This window comes from Oncorhynchus tshawytscha, unplaced genomic scaffold (genome assembly GCF_018296145.1).
Source record: "Oncorhynchus tshawytscha isolate Ot180627B unplaced genomic scaffold, Otsh_v2.0 Un_contig_57_pilon_pilon, whole genome shotgun sequence".
Taxonomy (NCBI): domain Eukaryota; kingdom Metazoa; phylum Chordata; class Actinopteri; order Salmoniformes; family Salmonidae; genus Oncorhynchus; species Oncorhynchus tshawytscha.
In genome coordinates, this window is record NW_024609823.1 from 593,043 (window position 1) to 615,053 (window position 22,011).

Consider the following 22,011-nt stretch of genomic DNA (forward strand, 5'->3'; position numbering starts at 1 on the left):
GTGCGTGTTCACTCTTTACACGTGTGTGTGTGACTCCAAGGGAATGTGTGTTTGTGTGTTACCTGTACCACTGCTGATGGTCTGCTGCCTGCACTTCTTGAAGTGAAAGCGTTTGATGGCGACTGGTTGGCCACGGTAACAGGCTCTATAGATGATAGTTCCACTGCCCCCCTGGCCCAGGATATCACTCTCCTCCTCACTACACTCCAACTGGGCCTTCTCTAGGAACAACCTACACACACACACACACACACACACACACACACACAGTATTATGTTATGCATATCACACACACAAACATTATAAACACACTCCAGCTGGTTCTTCTACAGAAACAACCAATATAACACAATGTATACCTCATACAGTACATGATACTATGTATACCCCATACAGTACATGATACTATGTATACCTCATAGAGTACATGATACTATGTATACCTCATAGAGTACATGATACTATGTATACCTCATAGAGTACATGATACTATGTATACCTCATAGAGTACATGATACTATGTATACCTCAGAGTACATGATACTATGTATACCTCAGAGTACATGATACTATGTATACCTCATAGAGTACATGATACTATGTATACCTCATAGAGTACATGATACTATGTATACCTCATAGAGTACATGATACTATGTATACCTCATAGAGTACATGATACTATGTATACCTCATAGAGTACATGATACTATGTATACCTCATACAGTACATGATACTATGTATACCTCATAGAGTACATGATACTATGTATACCTCATAGAGTACATGATACTATGTATACCTCATACAGTACATGATACTATGTATACCTCATAGAGTACATGATACTATGTATACCTCATACAGTACATGATACTATGTATACCTCATACAGTACATGATACTATGTATACCTCATACAGTACATGATACTATGTATACCTCATAGAGTACATGATACTATGTATACCTCATAGAGTACATGATACTATGTATACCTCATAGAGTACATGATACTATGTATACCTCATAGAGTACATGATACTATGTATACCTCATAGAGTACATGATACTATGTATACCTCATAGAGTACATGATACTATGTATACCTCATAGAGTACATGATACTATGTATACCTCATAGAGTACATGATACTATGTATACCTCATAGAGTACATGATACTATGTATACCTCATACAGTACACACAAAGCCTCACTATCCATCACTAATGTAATCACCATCTTTCAGCATTTATTTTTATTTAACCTTTATTTAACTACATTAGGCATGTCAGTTAAGAACACATTTTTATCAACAATGACGGCCTACCAAAAGGCAAAAGGCCTCCTGCGGGGAAGGGAGCTGGGATTACAAATAAAAATATAGCACAAAACACACATCACGACTCCACAACACTACATAAAGAGAGACCTAAGACAACAAAATTGCACAGCAGCAACACATGTCAACACAGCATGGTAGCTACACAACATGACAACAACATGGTAGCAACACAACATGGCAGCAACATGGTAGTAGTACAACATGACAACAACATGGTAGCAGCACAACATGACAACACAGCATGGTAGCAGCACAACATGACAACACAGCATGGTAGCTACACAACATGACAACAACATGGTAGCAACACAACATGACAACAACATGGTAGCAACACAACATGACAACAACATGGCAGCAACACAACATGGCAGCAACATGGTAGCAACACAACATGACAACAACATGGTAGTAGTACAACATGGTAGCAGCACAACATGACAACAACATGGTAGCTACACAACATGACAACAACATGGTAGCAACACAACATGGCAGCAACATGGTAGCAACACAACATGACAACAACATGGTAGCAACACAACATGGCAGCAACATGGTAGTAGTACAACATGGTAGCAGCACAACATGACAACAACATGGTAGCTACACAACATGGTAGCTACACAACATGACAACAACATGGTAGCTACACAACATGACAACAACATGGTAGCTACACAACATGACAACAACATGGTAGCAACACAACATGGCAGCAACATGGTAGTAGTACAACATGGTAGCAGCACAACATGACAACAACATGGTAGCAACACAACATGGCAGCAACATGGTAGTAGCACAACATGGTAGCAGCACAACATGACAACAACATGGTAGCTACACAACATGACAGCAACATGGTAGTAGTACAACATGGTAGCAACACAACATGACAACATGGTAGCTACACAACATGACAACAACATGGTAGTAGTACAACATGGTAGCTACACAACATGACAACAACATGGTAGCTACACAACATGACAACAACATGGTAGCAACACAACATGGCAGCAACATGGTAGTAGTACAACATGGTAGCAGCACAAAACATAGTACAAACATTGGGCACAGACAACTGCACAAAGGGAAAGAAGGTAGAGACAACAATACATCACACAAAGCAGCCACAACTGTCAGTAAGAGGGTCCATGATTGTATCTTTGAATGAAGAGATGGAGATAAAACTGTCCAGTTTGAGTGTTTGTTGCAGCTTGTTCCAGTCGATAGCTGCAGCAAAGTGAAAAGAGGAGCGACCCAGGGATGTGTGTGGTTTGGGGACCTTGAACAGAATGTGACTGGCAGAACAGGTGTTGTATGTGGAGGATGAGGCCTGCAGTAGTTATCTCAGATAAGGGGGAATGAGGCCTAAGAGGGTTTTATAAATAAGCATCAACCAGTGGGTCTTGCGACGGGTATACAGAGATGACCAGTTTACAGAGGAGTATAGAGTGCAGTGATGTGTCCTATAAGGAGCATTGGTGGCAAATCTGATGGCCGAATGGTAAAGAACATCTAGCCGCTCGAGAGCACCCTTACCTACCGATCTATAAATGATGTCTCCGTAATCTAGCATGGATAGGATGGTCATCTGAATCAGGGTTAGTTTGGCAGCTGAGGTGAAAGAGGAGTGATTACGATAGAGGAAACCAAGTCTAGATTTAACCTTATCCTGCAGCTTTAATATGTGCTGAGAGAAGGACAGTGGACCGTCTATCTATACTCCCAAGTACTTGTATGTGGTGACTACCTCAAGCTCTAAACCCTCAGAGGTAGTAATAACCCCTGTGCGAAGAGGGCCATTCTTCTTACCAAACCACATGACCTTTGTTTTGGAGGTGTTCAGAACAAGGTTAAGGGCAGAGAAAGCTTGTTGGACACTAAGAAAGCTTTGTTGTAGAGTGTTTAACACAACATCTGGGGAGGAGCCAGCTGAGTATAAGACTGTATTATCTGCATATAAATGGATGAGAGCTTCTTATTGCCTGAACTATATTGTTGATGTAAATTGAGAAGAGCGTGGGGCCTAGGATCGAGACTTGGGGTACTCCCTTGTGTTCTGCCAGTCACATTCTGTTAAAGGTCCCCAAAGCACACACATCCTGGGTCGCTCCTCTTTAAATAAAGGTTAAATAAATAAATAAACTCCCTTGGTGACAGGCAGTGGCTGAGACAGCAGATGTTCTGACTTTATACACTGCACTCTTTGAGAGAGGTAGTTAGCAAACCAGGCCAAAGACCCCTCAGAGACATAATTTATGACCTTTGAGGATGCAGTGACACATCCATAACCTGAGCGGAAACCTGATTGCATACGAGAGAGAATACTATAGACATCAATGAAGCCAGTCAGTTTCCAACACTTTTGATACACAGGGCAAAATAGAAATTGACCTAGAACAGTTAGGATCAGCTTGATCTCCCCTTTAAATAAAGGACGCACCGTGGCTGCCTTCCAAGCAATGGGAACCTCCCCCGAGAGGAGAGAGGTTAAAAAGGTTGGAGATAGGCTTGGTGATGATAGGGGCTGCAACCATAAACAAGAAAGGATCAAGTTTAAGGAGCTCCCTTAGCACCTCAGACTCAGTGACCAACTGCAGGGAGAAAGTTTGTAGCGGGGCAGGGAAAAAGAGGGAGGAGCATTGGGACTAGTAGCATTAGAAGGGGTAGGAGATGAGGAAATGTTGGACGGGCAAGGAGGCATGGCTGAGTCAAATAGGAATCCTGACTTAATGAAGTGGTGATTAAAGAGCTCAGCCATGTGCTTCTTGTCAGTAACAACCACATCATCAACATTAAGGGACATGGGCAGCTGTGATGAGGAGGGTTTATTCTCCAGGTCTTTAACTGTTTTCCAGAACTTCTTGGGATTAGACCCACAGAGAGAGAACTGCTCCTTGAAGTAATTAACTTTGGTCTTCCGGATAGCCTGAGTGCACTTATTTCTCATTTGCCTGAACAAGAACCAGTCAGCCTGAGTATGTGTGTGCAGAGCCTTACGCCAAATGCAATTATTGTGGTGGAATAACTCCAGATCACGGTCGAACCAGGGGCCGAACCTGTTTTTAATTCTCATTTTCTTTATCTGGGCGTGTTTGTTAACAATACCTGTGAAAATATCCAAAAAGAAGGAAGGCTTGCTCATTAAATGTTTTTAACATGCTACCTCCCTGATCCCAACCTCAACTCTACCTCCTGGACATCAACACATGCACCATACATTACTATAGCTACCTCCCTGATCCCAACCTCAACTCTACCTCCTGGACATCAACACATGCACCATACATTACTATAGCTACCTCCCTGATCCCAACCTCAACTCTACCTCCTGGACATCAACACATGCACCATACATTACTATAGCTACCTCCCTGATCCTAACCTCAACTCTACCTGCACCATACATTACTACAGTTACCTCCCTGATCCTAACCTCAACTCTACCTCCTGGACATCAACACATGCACCATACATTACTATAGCTACCTCCCTGATCCCAACCTCAACTCTACCTCCTGGACATCAACACATGCACCATACATTACTATAGCTACCTCCCTGATCCTAACCTCAACTCTACCTCCTGGACATCAACACATGCACCATACATTACTATAGCTACCTCCCTGATCCTAACCTCAACTCTACCTCCTGGACATCAACACATGCACCATACATTACTATAGCTACCTCCCTGATCCCAACCTCAACTCTACCTCCTGGACATCAACACATGCACCATACATTACTATAGCTACCTCCCTGATCCCAACCTCAACTCTACATGCACCATACATTACTATAGCTACCTCCCTGATCCTAACCTCAACTCTACCTCCTGGACATCAACACATGCACCATACATTACTACAGTTACCTCCCTGATCCCAACCTCAACTCTACATGCACCATACATTACTATAGCTACCTCCCTGATCCTAACCTCAACTCTACCTCCTGGATGTCAACACATGCACAATACATTACTACAGCTACCTCCCTGATCCCAACCTCAACTCTACCTGCACCATACATTACTACAGCTACCTCCCTGATCCCAACCTCAACTCTACCTGCACCATACATTACTACAGCTACCTCCCTGATCCCAACCTCAACTCTACCTGCCCCATACATTACTACAGTTACCTCCCTGATCCCAACCTCAACTCTACCTGCACCATACATTACTACAGCTACCTCCCTGATCCCAACCTCAACTCTACCTGCCCCATACATTACTACAGTTACCTCCCTGATCCCAACCTCAACTCTACCTGCACCATACATTACTACAGCTACCTCCCTGATCCCAACCTCAACTCTACCTGCACCATACATTACTACAGCTACCTCCCTGATCCCAACCTCAACTCTACCTGCACCATACATTACTACAGCTTCCTCCCTGATCCCAACCTCAACTCTACCTGCACCATACATTACTACAGCTACCTCCCTGATCCCAACCTCAACTCTACCTGCACCATACATTACTACAGCTACCTCCCTGATCCCAACCTCAACTCTACCTGCACCATACATTACTACAGCTACCTCCCTGATCCCAACCTCAACTCTACCTGCACCATACATTACTACAGCTACCTCCCTGATCCCAACCTCAACTCTACCTGCACCATACATTACTACAGCTACCTCCCTGATCCCAACCTCAACTCTACCTGCCCCATACATTATTACAGCTACCTCCCTGATCCCAACCTCAACTCTACCTGCACCATACATTACTACAGCTACCTCCCTGATCCCAACCTCAACTCTACATGCAACATACATTACTACAGCTACCTCCCTGATCCCAACCTCAACTCTACCTGCCCCATACATTACTACAGCTACCTCCCTGATCCCAACCTCAACTCTACCTGCACCATACATTACTACAGCTACCTCCCTGATCCCAACCTCAACTCTACCTGCACCATACATTACTACAGCTTCCTCCCTGATCCCAACCTCAACTCTACCTGCACCATACATTACTACAGCTACCTCCCTGATCCCAACCTCAACTCTACCTGCACCATACATTACTACAGCTACCTCCCTGATCCCAACCTCAACTCTACCTGCACCATACATTACTACAGCTACCTCCCTGATCCCAACCTCAACTCTACCTGCAACATACATTACTACAGTTACCTCCCTGATCCCAACCTCAACTCTACCTGCACCATACATTACTACAGCTACCTCCCTGATCCCAACCTCAACTCTACCTGCAACATACACGTCCAACAAAGGATTCTATGTATTGCATTCTGCTATAGGGCTGAAGCTATAGTCGCCATAGCAACATTCCTAAGTCCTTATTAGCTTCCTCTTCATATCATGAACACAAATCTGTGTCTCATATGGCACCCCCTTCCCTATCTATTTAATGCACTCATTTGGACAGGAAGCCAGTCAAAAGTAGTGCACTACATAGGGAAGAGAGTGCCATTTGGGACACAACTGCTCAGAGTTGACCATCTATCCTGGAGCTGACTTCCTGCTAGGGCCCATATGTGAATGTAAGGCTGGGGGAAACATTATTCAGGGTCAATTTAATCTCAAACATGCTTTAAATTGCATTTCAGCAGAGTCACACAGCAGAGTATTTGAGTGCGTTCCTGTGTGTGTGTATGTTCTGTGTCCATGTTTGCGTGCACATTCCTGTGTGTGTGTGTGTACATAGCTGTGGTGTTAGCTGATGTCAACTCGTGGCACCAGTGTTTGAGGAAGTGATTATTTAGTCAATATCTCTCGTCTTAGAGCAGCACTAAAATGTGTTTCCTGATATCAGAAATATTTGGGAGTGATTGTTGCCCCATGAACAGTAAATACGGCAGCGGCCTGTAGTATTTCACAGAGATATACTTGTGTAATCAACCCTCAAGCACTGTGTGTGTGTGTGTGTGTGTGTGTGGTTAGCCTTAAGGGTAAACAATACATCAACGGATGCGGTCACTGTTGAGAAATCAACTGAAACTCATTACGCAGCCAAACCCTTGAAGAGCTGTGTGTGTGTGTGTGTGTGTGGTGTGTGTGTGTGTGTGCGTGCGCAGGATTGCTGTACCTCTGTATGCGAGTGTGTGTGTACAGAGTATCTATGTCTGCAGTGTGTTCCATACTGTACATGTCACAGTCCTGTCAGTGAGGAGCCTAAGGAGACTCCTAGACTCCTATCAACACAGCAGGAAACCACAAGGCCCTGTACTACACAATACTACAGGAGGACACCACAACCACAAGGCCCTGTACTACACTATACTACAGGAGGACACCACAACCACAAGGCCCTGTACTACACATTACTACAGGAGGACACCACAACCACAAGGCCCTGTACTACACATTACTACAGGAGGACACCACAACCACAAGGCCCTGTACTACACGTTACTACAGGAGGACACCACAACCACAAGGCCCTGTACTACACGTTACTACAGGAGGACACCACAACCACAAGGCCCTGTACTACACAATACTACAGGAGGACACCACAACCACAAAGCTCTGTACTACACAATACTACAGGAGGACACCACAACCACAAAGCTCTGTACTACACAATACTACAGGAGGACACCACAACCACAAGGCCCTGTACTACACAATACTACAGGAGGACACCACAACCACAAGACCCTGTACTACACAAGGTAGAGGTAGAGCACTATGGGCCCTGGTCAGACATAGAGCACTATGGGCCCTGGTCAGAGGTAGAGCACTATGGGCCCTGGTCAGAGGTAGAGCACTATGGGCCCTGGTCAGAGGTAGCGCACTATGGGCCCTGGTCAGAGGTAGAGCACTATGGGCCCTGGTCAGAGGTAGAGCACTATGGGCCCTGGTCAGAGGTAGAGCACTATGGGCCCTGGTCAGAGGTAGAGCACTATGGGCCCTGGTCAGAGGTAGAGCACTATGGGCCCTGGTCAGAGGTAGAGCACTATGGGCCCTGGTCAGAGGTAGTGCACTATGGGCCCTGGTCAGAGGTAGTGCACTATGGGCCCTGGTCAGAGGTAGTGCAGTATGGGCCCTGGTCAGAGGTAGAGCACTATGGGCCCTGGTCAGAGTGGTAGTGTAGAGCACTATGGGCCCTGGTCAGAGGTAGTGCACTATGGGCCCTGGTCAGAGGTAGAGCACTATGGGCCCTGGTCAGAGGTAGAGCACTATGGGCCCTGGTCAGATGGGCCCTGGTCAGAGGTAGAGCACTATGGGCCCTGGTCAGAGGTAGAGCACTATGGGCCCTGGTCAGAGGTAGTGCACTATGGGCCCTGGTCAGAGGTAGTGCACTATGGGCCCTGGTCAGAGGTAGTGCACTATGGGCCCTGGTCAGAGGTAGAGCACTATGGGCCCTGGTCAGAGGTAGAGCACTATGGGCCCTGGTCAGAGGTAGTGCACTATGGGCCCTGGTCAGAGGTAAAGCACTATGGGCCCTGGTCAGAGGTAGAGCACTATGGGCCCTGGTCAGAGGTAGAGCACTATGGGCCCTGGTCAGAGGTAGAGCACTACGGGCCCTGGTCAGAGGTAGAGCACCACATAGGGAATAGGGTACCATTTGGGACACATCCTGTGTTTTTGTGCTGTGAGAATGGCCTGGTTTCATTTAGTCAGTAATGTGAGCATTAAGTGAGTGAAACAAATTAACAATCAACCAAACAAATCTTTTCTCCCAGTGCAAGGGCAATCTTTTGTTGTCCCTATTGACTAAATAGAGCCATCTATCCCGGTTATAACCAAAAGCTCAGCCTGAGTGTGGGTGACAGGTGAAGGGTCAAAGTGACAGATGATGGGCCAAAGGTTAGGGATAAGAGGTTTGTGGTTCAGAGGGTGTGTGTGTGTGTGAGCGCAAGTTTGATAGCATGTTGGAGAGAATCGGTTCTAGCCAAGCTCAGCACAGAATGACTGATCTACAAATCGTCAGGCATCCTAACTTCAACTTGAGAATACATTTAAACTAGTCTCCCATTGACGTCAATGAATGACTAAGAGAAAATGTGACTTAAGTGAAAGACATGATTCACCCCTATGTGAAGAAGATTAGCCCATCTGTGCCGTGCCTTCCTCAGGCTCATCGTCTTGTGAAGTTACACTGAGTCTGGCTGAGTGTGCGATTGGATTTCATAATGACGGAAACTCCCTCCAGCCAATAGTTACACCAATCCTTATATGTCGATGACGGGTAGAGCAAGTGCACACTTCAGGAGAAGGGAGGAGAATTGGGATACAGCATCTATATTGGGGGGGACAGTCGCGCAGCGCTAATAGGTCAACAGGTCAGGGTTTAGAGGTCAAGGGTCAGGGGGAAAGGTGAGAGGTTACCGTGAGGGGAAGTCGGTCATGAAAAGCTCTGGGACCAGCTCCTGAAGGGGCACAGGCTGGTTGGTGTGCTGGGGACACACTATGTACTCCTGGCCCATGGCAGCGATCACACAGTCCTCCATGTTGAAGAAGTGCCCTCCTCTTCCTCCCCCTTTTTCTCTGCCTAGCGGTGGGATAATCAGACCAAAAGATAAAGTTGACTTCAGAGTGCAAACTCTGTTTAACAGCAGTCCCATTACAAAAACAATATTATACGTTGATTTCAAATTAAATCACATTTTATTGGTCACATACACATGGGTTAGCAGATGTTATTGTGAGTGTAGTGAAATGCTTTTGCTTCTAGTTCCGACAGTGCAGCAATATCTAACATGTCATCTAACAATTCCACAACAACTACCTAATACACACAAATTTAAACAAAGGAATGGAATAAGAATATATACATTTAAATATATGGATGAGCAATGACAGAGCGGCATAGGCAAGATGCAATAGAAGGTATCAAATACAGTATATACACATATGAGATGAGCAAGGTAAGTTAATATGTAAACATCATTAAAGTGGCATTATTAAAGTGACTAGTGATCCATTAATTAAAGTAGTGATGGCTGTTTAACAGTCTAATGGCCTTGAGATAGAAGCTGTTTTTCAGTCTCTCTGTCCCAGCTTTTGATGCCCCTGTACTGACCTCGCCTTCTGGTTGGTAGTAGGGTGAACAGGCAGTAATGGGTGATTGTTGTCCTTGATGATCTTTTTGGCCTTCCTGTGATATTGGGTGCTGTAGGTGTCCTGGAGGGCAGGTAGTTTTCCCCCAGTGATGCGTTGTGCAGACCGCACCTCCCTCTGGAGAGCCTTGTGGTTGTGGGTGGTGCAGTTGCCATGTGCCGCCTACATCACACTGTGTGGGAGGACCATTTCAGTTTGTCTGTGACGTGTACGCCGAGTAACTTAAAACTTTCCACCTTCTCCACTGCTGTCCCAACGATGTGGATAGGGGGGTGCTCCCTCTGCTGTTTCCTGAAGTCAACGATCATCTCCTTTGTTTTGTTGACGTTGAGTGAAAGGTTGTTTTCCTGACACAACACTCCGAGTGCCCTCACCTCGTCCCTGTAGGCGGTCTCGTCATTGTTGATAATCTAGCCTACCACTGTTGTGTCGTCTGCAAACTTGATGATTGAGTTGGAGGCGTGCAAGGCCAGGCAGTCATGGGTGAACAAGGAATACAGGAGGGGGCTGAGCACACAGCCTTGTCCCAGTGTTGAGGATCAGTGAAGTGTAGATGTTGTTTCCTACCTTCAACACCTGGGGGGGCGGCCCGTCAGGAAGTCCAGGACCCAAATGCACAGGGCGGGGTTGAGACCCAGGGCTTCAAGCTTAATGATGAGCTTGGAGGGTACTATGGTGTTGAATGCTGAGCTATAGTCAATGAACAGCATTCTTACATAGGTATTCCTCTTGTCCAGATGGGTTAGGGCAGTGTGATGGCGATTGTATCGTTTGTGAACCTATTGAAGTGGGTCTACGGTGTCAGGTAAGGTGGAGGTGATATGATCCTTGACTAGTCTCTCAAAGCACTTCATGATGACAGAAGTGAATGCTACGGGGCGATAGTCATTTAGTTCAGTTACCTTTGCCTTCCTGAGTACAGGAACAATGGTGGCCATCTTGAAGCATGTGAGGACAGCAGACTGGGATAGGGAGAGATTGAATATGTCCGTAAACACACCAGCCAGCTGGTCTGTGCATGCTCTGAGTATGCAGCTAGGGATGCTGTCTGGGCCGGCAGCCCTGCGAGGGTTAACACGTTTAAATGTCTGACGTCGGTCACGGAGAAAGAAAGTCCACAGTCCTTGGTAGCGGGTCGCGTCGGTGGCACTGTATTATCATCAAAGCGGGCAAGTTTTACTTTAGTTTTACTGGAAGCAAGACGTCGGTGTCCTTAACGTGGCTGGTTTTCCTTTTGTAGTCCGTGATTGTCTGTAGACCCTGCCACATACGTCTCATGTCTGAGCCGTTGAATTGCGACTCCACTTTGTCTCTATACTGACATTTCGCTTGAATGATTGCCTTGCGGAGGGAATAACTACACTTTTTGTATTTGACCATATTCCTAGTCACCTTTCCATGGTTAAATGTGGTGGTTCACGCTTTCAGTGTTGCGCGAATGCCGCCATCTCTCCACAGTTTCTGGTTAGGGTAGGTATTAAGTCACAGTATGCCACTACACTTCCTTATAAACTCACTCACCGAATCAGCGTATACGTCGATATTATTCTCTGAGGCTACCAGGAACATATCCCAGTCCGCGGATTCTGATTGGTCAGACCAGCGTTGAATAGTCCTTAGCGCGGGTACATCCTGTTTGAGTTTCTGCCTATAGGACGGGAGGAGCAAAATGGAGTCGTGGTCAAATTTTTCCAGCGCAAGTGCTACAGTCAATATGTTGGTAGAATTTAGGTAGTCTTGTTCTCAAATTTGCTTTGTTAAAATCCACAGCTACAATAACTGCAGCCTCAGGATATATGGTTTCCAGTTTGCATAAAGTCTAGTGAAGTTCCTTGAGGGCTGTCGTGGTATCGGCTTGAGGGGTTATATATACGGCTGTGACAGTAAATTCTCTTGGGAGATAATACGGTCTGCATTTGATTGTAAGGAATTCTAGGTCAGGTGAACAAAAGGACTTGAGTTCCTGTATGTTGTTACAATTACACCATGAGTTGTTAATCATGAAACATACACCCTTGCCCTTCTTCCCGGAGAGATGTTTATTCCTGTCGACGCGACGCACAAAGATTCCAGGTGGTTGTACTGACTCCGACAGCATATCCCAAGAGAGCCATGTTTCCGTGAAACAGAGTATGTTACAATCCCTGATGTCTCTCTGGAAAGCAACCCTTGCCCTAATTTCGTATACCTTGTTATCTAGAGACTGGACATTAGCGAGTAATATACTTGGAAGCGGTGGGTGGTGTGCGGGCGTCTGAAGTCTGACCTGAAGATCGCTCCGCCTACCTCTTCTTCGGCGGCGTTGTTTTGGGTTGGCCTCTGGAATCAGCTCAAATGCCCTGGGTGGTTCGGACAAAGGATCCACTTTGGGAAAGTCGTATTCCTGGTCGTAGTGCTGGTAAGTTGACGTCGCTCTGATATCCAATAGTTCTTCTCGGCTGTATGTAATAAATAATACGATTTTCCGGGCTAACAATGTAAGAAATAATACATAAAAAAACAAAAAACTGAAAAGTATCCTAAGGACTAGAAGCGAGGCAGCCCTCTGTCGGCGCCATCTTCAGGTCATTTATCTTGCATGCTTATAACAAGTAATAACACATTTTAAGGGTATGCTTTCACTAAAGCAAATCATTGTTTTAGTGCTTAATGTCCACATTGATGGTGTTTAATTTCAACTTTTGCAATAGCCCCTATATATTCCATCAGAAGTTGACTGTATATTGGCCCACCCTACCCTACCTTCTCCTCCTCTTCTCCCAACTGCAGTCCCCCTGGTTGGGGGTTCACCCAGATCCCCAGGCCCCTGGTTCTGTCTGCTCATGGAGGAACACTGGGGACAGGGGGCGTACTGCTCAATCAATCGGGTCCCATCACTCTCACTGGCCGTCAAGGCTAAAGGAGGACAGATGACACAGAGAGATACAGAAAGTCACATGGTCTGGTGGAGTCTGGCTGTCAGGCCTACAGGAGGACAGATGACACGGAGAGATACAGAAAGTCACATGGTCTGGTGGAGTCTGGCTGTCAGGCCTACAGGAGGACAGATAACACTGAGATACAGAAAGTCACATGGTCTGGTGGAGTCTGGCTGTCAGGCCTACAGGAGGACAGATGACACGGAGAGATACAGAAAGTCACATGGTCTGGTGGAGTCTGGCTGTCAGGCCTACAGGAGGACAGATGACACGGACAGATACAGAAAGTCACATGGTCTGGTGGAGTCTGGCTGTCAGGCCTACAGGAGGACAGATAACACTGAGATACAGAAATGATCTGGTGGTGTCTGGTCTGGCGGTAGTGCAGCCCACTCCGGACTACAAACGTCCCTAGAGGTCAAACGTCAAAGCCCTGACTCCACTACTTTCCTTGCTGTCTTAACCGATTCTCATCAGTCTCCCTGTGTCATGTTCTCTCTGATAACCTCTACCTTAAAATGGAATGTTTCCATGGATCCATCTTACCTTCTGCTATGAGACTTTTTAACAGGAACATGCATTTTCAAAATGCATACTACCGTGCTCTGAGCACGCAAGTTGGAGTATGAGTCCAAATCAAAGTATACCAAACCGAGCACGGAGGACACTTCTCGAAAGCCTACGCTGTTTGTACATATTTTTAAGCATGCATCGATACAATATTCAATGGAAAGTATGCACAGGAATATGATGAAACCACATTCAAAAAATGATGCAAAATGTATTGGAATCAATTGCGCCCATTATTTGAGCTGAAGTGAGAGAAAATAAACTCAGACTTCAGAATGAAATGTTGCACACTCACATCTCATAGGTCACCTGACTAGAATATGTAATCTTGATACATTAATAAATACATTGTGTGTTCATTTTGGTCTACACTAACCACTGTGGATGGATGGCAAGCCCATAGTAAGTCAATAATTAAGTAGCTATGTAGATAGCCACAAAGAACAGCTAGCTACCCACAAATAATTTACATATACCTTGCTTAAAACTAGTTAGAGCTAGGCAGAATACTGCCCCCTTTGGAGGAATTGCGTGCCCATAGTAAACAGAAAAAAAATCTGTCCAAAATTGCTAATATATGCATATAATAATTATTATTGAATAGAAAACACTCTAAAGCTTCTAAAACCGTTCAAATTATGTCTGTATGTAAAGCAGAACTCTCAGGGCAGCCATTCTCCCAAACTCTCTCTTGTCATCAAGAAAGTTGGGCCAACTTTGACGTCATCGCCCCCACCCTTCCCAACCAGCTACAGATCTGGGTACAGTTTCCATCTCTTCAGCGCGATGCCTCCTTTCAATGGGGCGCTTCATTGTGAAAATCGCGCGCTCCCTCACCCTTTGGCGGGAAGAAACCTTCGGGTCACGCGAAAATACATGTACTCTCTTGCGCGCGTCGGGCACAGAGCTCTCTTTGTTCCAGGTTTCACCAAACGATGTCAGTTTATCTGTTCGAGCTGAGAATTGTTTTGCACGTCTAGAACATCCTAAAGCTTGATTCTGCACTTAGTTTGACCAGTTTAGTCGACATATAATATGTAATTTTGAAGTTTTGATGCGCAATCCCTAGAATTTTGGCTGCATTTCAGCCGGAATTTGTCGCGTTTGATAACCCACAGACACAGACTTGAAAGCCAAACGCAGTTTTTGGTAAGTATGACTCCTTGCACGACTTCTGATCGAAGAACATCAAAGGTAAGGGAATATTTATGTGTTAATTTTGGGTTTCTGTGGACTCCAAGATAGCGGAGTCCTATTGCTAATGTATGAGCGCCGTCTCATATTATTGCCTAGTGAACGAATTCTGTAATGTTAAAAATAAATGTAACACAGCGGTTGCATTAAGAAGAAGTGTATCTTTCTAACTATATGTAGAACATGTATATTTAGTCAAAGTTTATGATGTGTATTGCTTGTTATCTGACGTTATCTGGTGGAGCTATCATCATTTCTCAGGACATTTGAGAAGCATTTTTTGAACATGGCGTCATTGTAAACAGAGATTTATGGATATAAATTGCATATTATTGAAAAAAACAAATGTACTGTGTAACATGTCCTATTACTGTCATCTGATGAAGATTTTCAAAAGGTTAGTGAATTATTTTTCTTTTAATCCTGTGTTTGTTGATTGCATATTTTGTTCAACGTGGCTATTCAAATTAGCTGTGTCTTTGGTGGTGGTTTGACATAAATATGTGCTATGTTTTCGCCGTAAAACATTTTAGAAATCTGACTTGCTGGCTAGATGAACAAGGTGTTTATCTTTCATTTGAGCTATTGGACTTGTTAATGTGTGGAGGTTAAATATTTCTAAGAATATTTTTGCATTCTGTGCGCCACTGTTTCAGTTGAGGGGGGGGGGGTACCCCTTGGGGAACCTGTACCCTTAACATGTTATAACATTCGTTTTATGTTATTTTTGCCTGTTAAACTATCTGGTTAGCTAGATTATTACAAATCACATGTAGCTAGCTGATCATTCTGAAGTAAAACGTTTGCTTTGGGTATATCTTGTTTGGTCTCTATTGTCATTGTCCTGGCTGAAAGAAGGTTCAGTGAATGGGGAGGTGCAGCGTGAGGTAATACAGTAGGGGGAGGTGCAGCGTGAGGTAATACAGTAGGGGGAGGTGCAGCGTGAGGTAATACAGTAGGGGGAGGTGCAGCGTGAGGTAATACAGTAGGGGAGGTCAGCGTGAGGTAATACAGTAGGGGAGGTGCAGCGTGAGGTAATACAGTAGGGGAGGTGCAGCGTGAGGTAATACAGTAGGGGAGGTGCAGCGTGAGGTAATACAGTAGGGGAGGTGCAGCGTGAGGTAATACAGTAGGGGAGGTGCAGCGTGAGGTAATACAGTAGGGGAGGTGCAGCGTGAGGTAATACAGTAGGGGAGGTGCAGCGTGAGGTAATACAGTAGGGGAGGTGCAGCGTGAGTTAATACAGTAGGGGAGGTGCAGCGTGAGGTAATACAGTAGGGGGAGGTGCAGCGTGAGGTAATACAGTAGGGGGAGGTGCAGCGTGAGGTAATACAGTAGGGGAGGTGCAGCGTGAGGTAATACAGTAGGGGGAGGTGCAGCGTGAGGTAATACAGTAGGGGAGGTGCAGCGTGAGGTAATACAGTAGGGGAGGTGCAGCGTGAGGTAATACAGTAGGGGAGGTGCAGCGTGAGGTAATACAGTAGGGGAGGTGCAGCGTGAGGTAATACAGTAGGGGGAGGTGCAGCGTGAGGTAATACAGTAGGGGAGGTGCAGCGTGAGTTAATACAGTAGGGGAGGTGCAGCGTGAGGTAATACAGTAGGGGAGGTGCAGCGTGAGGTAATACAGTAGGGGAGGTCTAGCGTGAGGTAATACAGTAGGGGGAGGTGCAGCGTGAGGTAATACAGTAGGGGGAGGTGCAGCGTGAGGTAATACAGTAGGGGGAGTGCTTCTCAAATGGAATGTTTTATGCGTTCTCCACACTCTTGTCCTCACAAGAACGTACTCAAGAGAACGTCCTTGGAGAATACACCTGGAGCATGAGTGTGGAGCACGGTAGTAAGCATATTGAGAAACACCCAGAGTTTTTACACTGCACCAAATACCCTAGTTTCGTACTCCTAACTATCCGTACACCTCTAAAGATTCATCACACCGTCGCCACCCAGATGATCTACAGCCTTTTATCTGTCAACACTCAAAAGCAGCTTCATCTCCCGACTGTTCGATAACGGGAACACAAGGTGTGAACACCTGTCAGTGGGGACCAAAGGGTAACGATGTACGCTGAGAGGCGGGAAGCAAGTTCAGGGAGTGAATACATTTCATTAATAAATGAACAAAACAAGAAACACAAACAGCGCACCGACATGAAACAGGAACAATGACAACTGGGGAAGAAACCAAAGGGAGGGACATATAAAGGGCAGGTAATCAAGGAGGTGATGGAGTCCAGGTGAGTGTCATTATGCGTGTAACACTGGTGACAGGTGTGCGCCCTAACGAGCAGCCTGGTGACCTAGAGGCCGGAGAGGGAGCACACGTGACACAAAGATCCTGACTGAGTCCAGCATTCAACATGAAGTTGAAGTCATTGAAGAGGTGGTTGCTTTTTTTTTTTACTGTGTATTTACTGATGGTGTATGTATTGGTGCAATCAAACTTCCACTTTATGGCAAATAATTGATGATCTTATTTTATAAAAAGAAAGAAGATACAAAGGAGTGCACTGTGCACACAGAGACAGGCGCACAGAGAGACAGGCGCACAGAGAGACAGGCGCACAGAGACAGGCGCACAGAGACAGGCGCACAGAGACAGGCGCACAGAGACAGGCGCACACAGAGACAGGCGCACAGAGACAGGCGCACAGAGAGACAGGCGCACAGAGAGACAGGCGCACAGAGAGACAGGCGCACAGAGACAGGCAGAGACAGGCGCACAGAGACAGGCGCACAGAGAGACAGGCGCACAGAGAGACAGGCGCACAGAGACAGGCGCACAGAGACAGGCGCACAGAGACAGGCGCACAGAGACAGGCGCACAGAGACAGGCGCACACAGAGACAGGCGCACAGAGACAGGCGCACAGAGACAGGCGCACAGAGACAGGCGACAGAGACAGGCGCACAGAGACAGGCGCACTGAGACAGGCGCACACAGAGACAGGCGCACAGAGACAGGCGCACAGAGACAGGCGCACAGAGAGAGGCGCACAGAGAGACAGGCGCACAGAGACAGGCGCACAGAGAGACAGGCGCACAGAGACAGGCGCACAGAGACAGGCGCACAGAGAGACAGGCGCACAGAGAGACAGGCGCACAGAGAGACAGGCGCACAGAGAGACAGGCGCACAGAGAGACAGGCGCACAGAGAGACTGGCTAGCAAACGTTTTTATCCAAAGCGATTTACAGTCATGCACACATTTTCATATTACCCTGTGCCCCAGAGACTGGCGCACAGAGACAGGCGCACAGAGACAGGCGCACACAGAGACAGGCGCACAGAGACAGGCGCACAGAGAGACAGGCGCACAGAGAGACAGGCGCACAGAGAGACAGGCGCACAGAGAGACTGGCGCACAGAGACTGGCGCACAGAGACTGGCGCACAGAGACAGGCGCACAGAGACAGGTGCACACCAACATAGACTGAATCCTAATTAACTTGAGAAAACTTTCCGTGTGTGAATACCATTTCCATTAATCTGACACGTTTGAATCCCCAGTTGGGCCCTGTGCCCATGTAAATATAGACATTCTGAATGACTCATGCATGCGAGTGTAAACAAATCCCCAATCAACGTTAATTACTCAGTCATCCAGCACCTACACTACAGAAACACAAATAATATATCATGAAATATCCCATCTAGCAAACGTTTTTATCCAAAGCGATTTACAGTCATGCACACATTTTCATATGAGTGGCCCCAGCTGAGCGGGGATCCAAAACATAAATATGACTGCACACACACAGATCACAACACACCCACCATGCTGACCAGTCTGCTAAGTGCTGGGATTTGACCGGTAATCTAGAAGCAGCATCAGGAGTTTCATGTGGACTAACGACTGAATCAGCAACACTCCACTGTGTTAAAGACACAATCTGCTATTTTAATTAACATGACGATTGAGCAGCAGGAAATATGACAGACTTTGACTGTCATGCTGAGTTAAGGGAAGCAGAGAGACAGAGAGACAGAGACAGAGAAAACGGTCTCTATTCCTTTGAAACTTTTATGTATAACGTTTACTTTAAATTTTTTATTGTTTTTTAAATTGTATTATCCATTTGACTTGCTTTGGCAATGTAAACATATGTTCCCCATGCCAATAAAGCCCTTTGAATTGAAAGAGAGAGAAACCTCACCAGGGAACCACTGTTCGATGAGGGAATTGACATGGTCCGTAATGAAGGCCATGGCTGAAAAATCCCTGGTCTCTGATTGGCAAATGATCTTGATGCCCCCGCTTTTCTTCCTCTTCCAGTTGACATCAGTCGATTCCACACTGCCAAGGGATTAGAATTAGGTTTATGGTCATATTTGCACTTTACAGACACACTGTTTTAGGAATATACCAGTAATAATATGGAAGTCAAGAGAAAGACAGACACACTGTTTTAGGGAATATACCAGTAATAATATGGAAGTCAAGAGAAAGACAGACACACTGTTTTAGGGAATATACCAGTAATAATATGGAAGTCAAGAGAAAGACAGACACACTGTTTTAGGGAATATACCAGTAATAATATGGAAGTCAAGAGAAAGACAGACACACTGTTTTAGACAGACACACTGGAATATACCAGTAATAATATGGAAGTCAAGAGAAAGACAGACACACTGTTTTAGGGAATATACCAGTAATAATATGGAAGTCAAGAGAAAGACAGACACACTGTTTTAGGGAATATACCAGTAATAATATGGAAGTCAAGAGAAAGACAGACACACTGTTTTAGGGAATATACCAGTAATAATATGGAAGTCAAGAGAAAGACAGACACACTGTTTTAGGGAATATACCAGTAATAATATGGAAGTCAAGAGAAAGACAGACACACTGTTTTAGGGAATATACCAGTAATAATATGGAAGTCAAGAGAAGTCAGACACACTGAGAATAGACAGACACACTGTTTTAGGGAATATACCAGTAATAATATGGAAGTCAAGAGAAAGACAGACACACTGTTTTAGGGAATATACCAGTAATAATATGGAAGTCAAGAGACAGACAGACACACTGTTTTAGGGAATATACCAGTAATAATATGGAAGTCAAGAGAAAGACAGACACACTGTTTTAGATAATATACCAGTAATAATATGGAAGTCAAGAGAAAGACAGACACACTGTTTTAGGTAATATACCAGTAATAATATGGAAGTCAAGAGAAAGACAGACACACTGTTTTAGGGAATATACCAGTAATAATATGGAAGTCAAGAGAAAGACAGACACACTGTTTTAGGTAATATACCAGTAATAATATGGAAGTCAAGAGAAAGACAGACACACTGTTTTAGGTAATATACCAGTAATAATATGGAAGTAATATACCAGTAATAATATGGAAGTCAAGAGAAAGACAGACACACTGTTTTAGGTAATATACCAGTAATAATATGGAAGTCAAGAGAAAGACAGACACACTGTTTTAGGTAATATACCAGTAATAATATGGAAGTCAAGAGACAGACACACTGTTTTAGGTAATATACCAGTAATAATATGGAAGTCAAGAGAAAGACAGACACACTGTTTTAGGTAATATACCAGTAATAATATGGAAGTCAAGAGAAAGACAGACACACTGTTTTAGGTAATATACCAGTAATAATATGGAAGTCAAGAGAAAGACAGACACACTGTTTTAGGTAATATACCAGTAATAATATGGAAGTCAAGAGAAAGACAGACACACTGTTTTAGGTAATATACCAGTAATAATATGGAAGTCAAGAAAGACAGTAATAATATGGAAGTCAAGAGAACACACTGTTTTAGGTAATATACCAGTAATAATATGGAAGTCAATGGAAGAAAGACAGACACACTGTTTTAGGTAATATACCAGTAATAATATGGAAGTCAAGAGAAAGACAGACACACTGTTTTAGGGAATATACCAGTAATAATATGGAAGTCAAGAGAAAGACAGACACACTGTTTTAGGGAATATACCAGTAATAATATGGAAGTCAAGAGAAAGACAGACACACTGTTTTAGGGAATATACCAGTAATAATATGGAAGTCAAGAGAAAGACAGACACACTGTTTTAGGAATATACCAGTAATAATATGGAAGTCAAGAGAAAGACAGACACACTGTTTTAGGTAATATACCAGTAATAATATGGAAGTCAAGAGAAAGACAGACACACTGTTTTAGGGAATATACCAGTAATAATATGGAAGTCAAGAGAAAGACAGACACACTGTTTTAGGTAATATACCAGTAATAATATGGAAGTCAAGAGAAAGACAGACACACTGTTTTAGGTAATATACCAGTAATAATATGGAAGTCAAGAGAAAGACAGACACACTGTTTTAGGGAATATACCAGTAATAATATGGAAGTCAAGAGAAAGACAGACACACTGTTTTAGGGAATATACCAGTAATAATATGGAAGTCAAGAGAAAGACAGACACACTGTTTTAGGGAATATACCAGTAATAATATGGAAGTCAAGAGAAAGACAGACACACTGTTTTAGGGAATATACCAGTAATAATATGGAAGTCAAGAGAAAGACAGACACACTGTTTTAGGGAATATACCAGTAATAATATGGAAGTCAAGAGAAAGGAACTGTTTTAGGGAATATACTGTTTTAGGGAATATACCAGTAATAATATGGAAGTCAAGAGAAAGACAGACACACTGTTTTAGGGAATATACCAGTAATAATATGGAAGTCAAGAGAAAGACAGACACACTGTTTTAGGGAATATACCAGTAATAATATGGAAGTCAAGAGAAAGACAGACACACTGTTTTAGGGAATATACCAGTAATAATATGGAAGTCAAGAGAAAGACAGACACACTGTTTTAGGGAATATACCAGTAATAATATGGAAGTCAAGAGAAAGACAGACAC

The 22,011-nt window shown here is 44.6% G+C and overlaps 2 protein-coding genes across 5 annotated transcripts in view; both read right to left on the reverse strand.

The window, feature by feature from the left end:
• Positions 1 to 22,011, reverse strand: part of lrrk1 (leucine-rich repeat kinase 1) — a 141,847-nt gene that overhangs the window by 48,876 nt on the left and 70,960 nt on the right. The window contains exons 23-26 of the mRNA XM_042319031.1: positions 19,263 to 19,402; positions 13,171 to 13,323; positions 9,697 to 9,859; positions 63 to 232 (exon numbers count right to left, since the gene is read on the reverse strand). Of these exons, the coding sequence (XP_042174965.1) occupies positions 63 to 232; positions 9,697 to 9,859; positions 13,171 to 13,323; positions 19,263 to 19,402 (626 nt within the window). The remainder of the gene's footprint in view (positions 1 to 62; positions 233 to 9,696; positions 9,860 to 13,170; positions 13,324 to 19,262; positions 19,403 to 22,011) is intronic.
• On the reverse strand, positions 4,262 to 8,096 carry LOC121846116. 4 transcript variants are annotated; one of them, XM_042319044.1, is made up of 2 exons: positions 5,187 to 8,096; positions 4,262 to 5,135 (listed from the first exon to the last, which is right to left on the reverse strand). In XM_042319044.1, exon 1 carries the CDS (start codon positions 6,568 to 6,570, stop codon positions 5,287 to 5,289), a length of 1,284 nt encoding a protein of 427 aa, XP_042174978.1. In that variant the 5' UTR covers positions 6,571 to 8,096; the 3' UTR covers positions 4,262 to 5,135; positions 5,187 to 5,286. The 4 variants fall into 4 exon arrangements, with proteins under 4 accessions (XP_042174978.1, XP_042174980.1, XP_042174981.1 ...); XM_042319046.1 differs by having other exon boundaries at positions 4,262 to 5,120; positions 5,172 to 8,096; XM_042319047.1 differs by having other exon boundaries at positions 4,262 to 4,755; positions 5,011 to 8,096.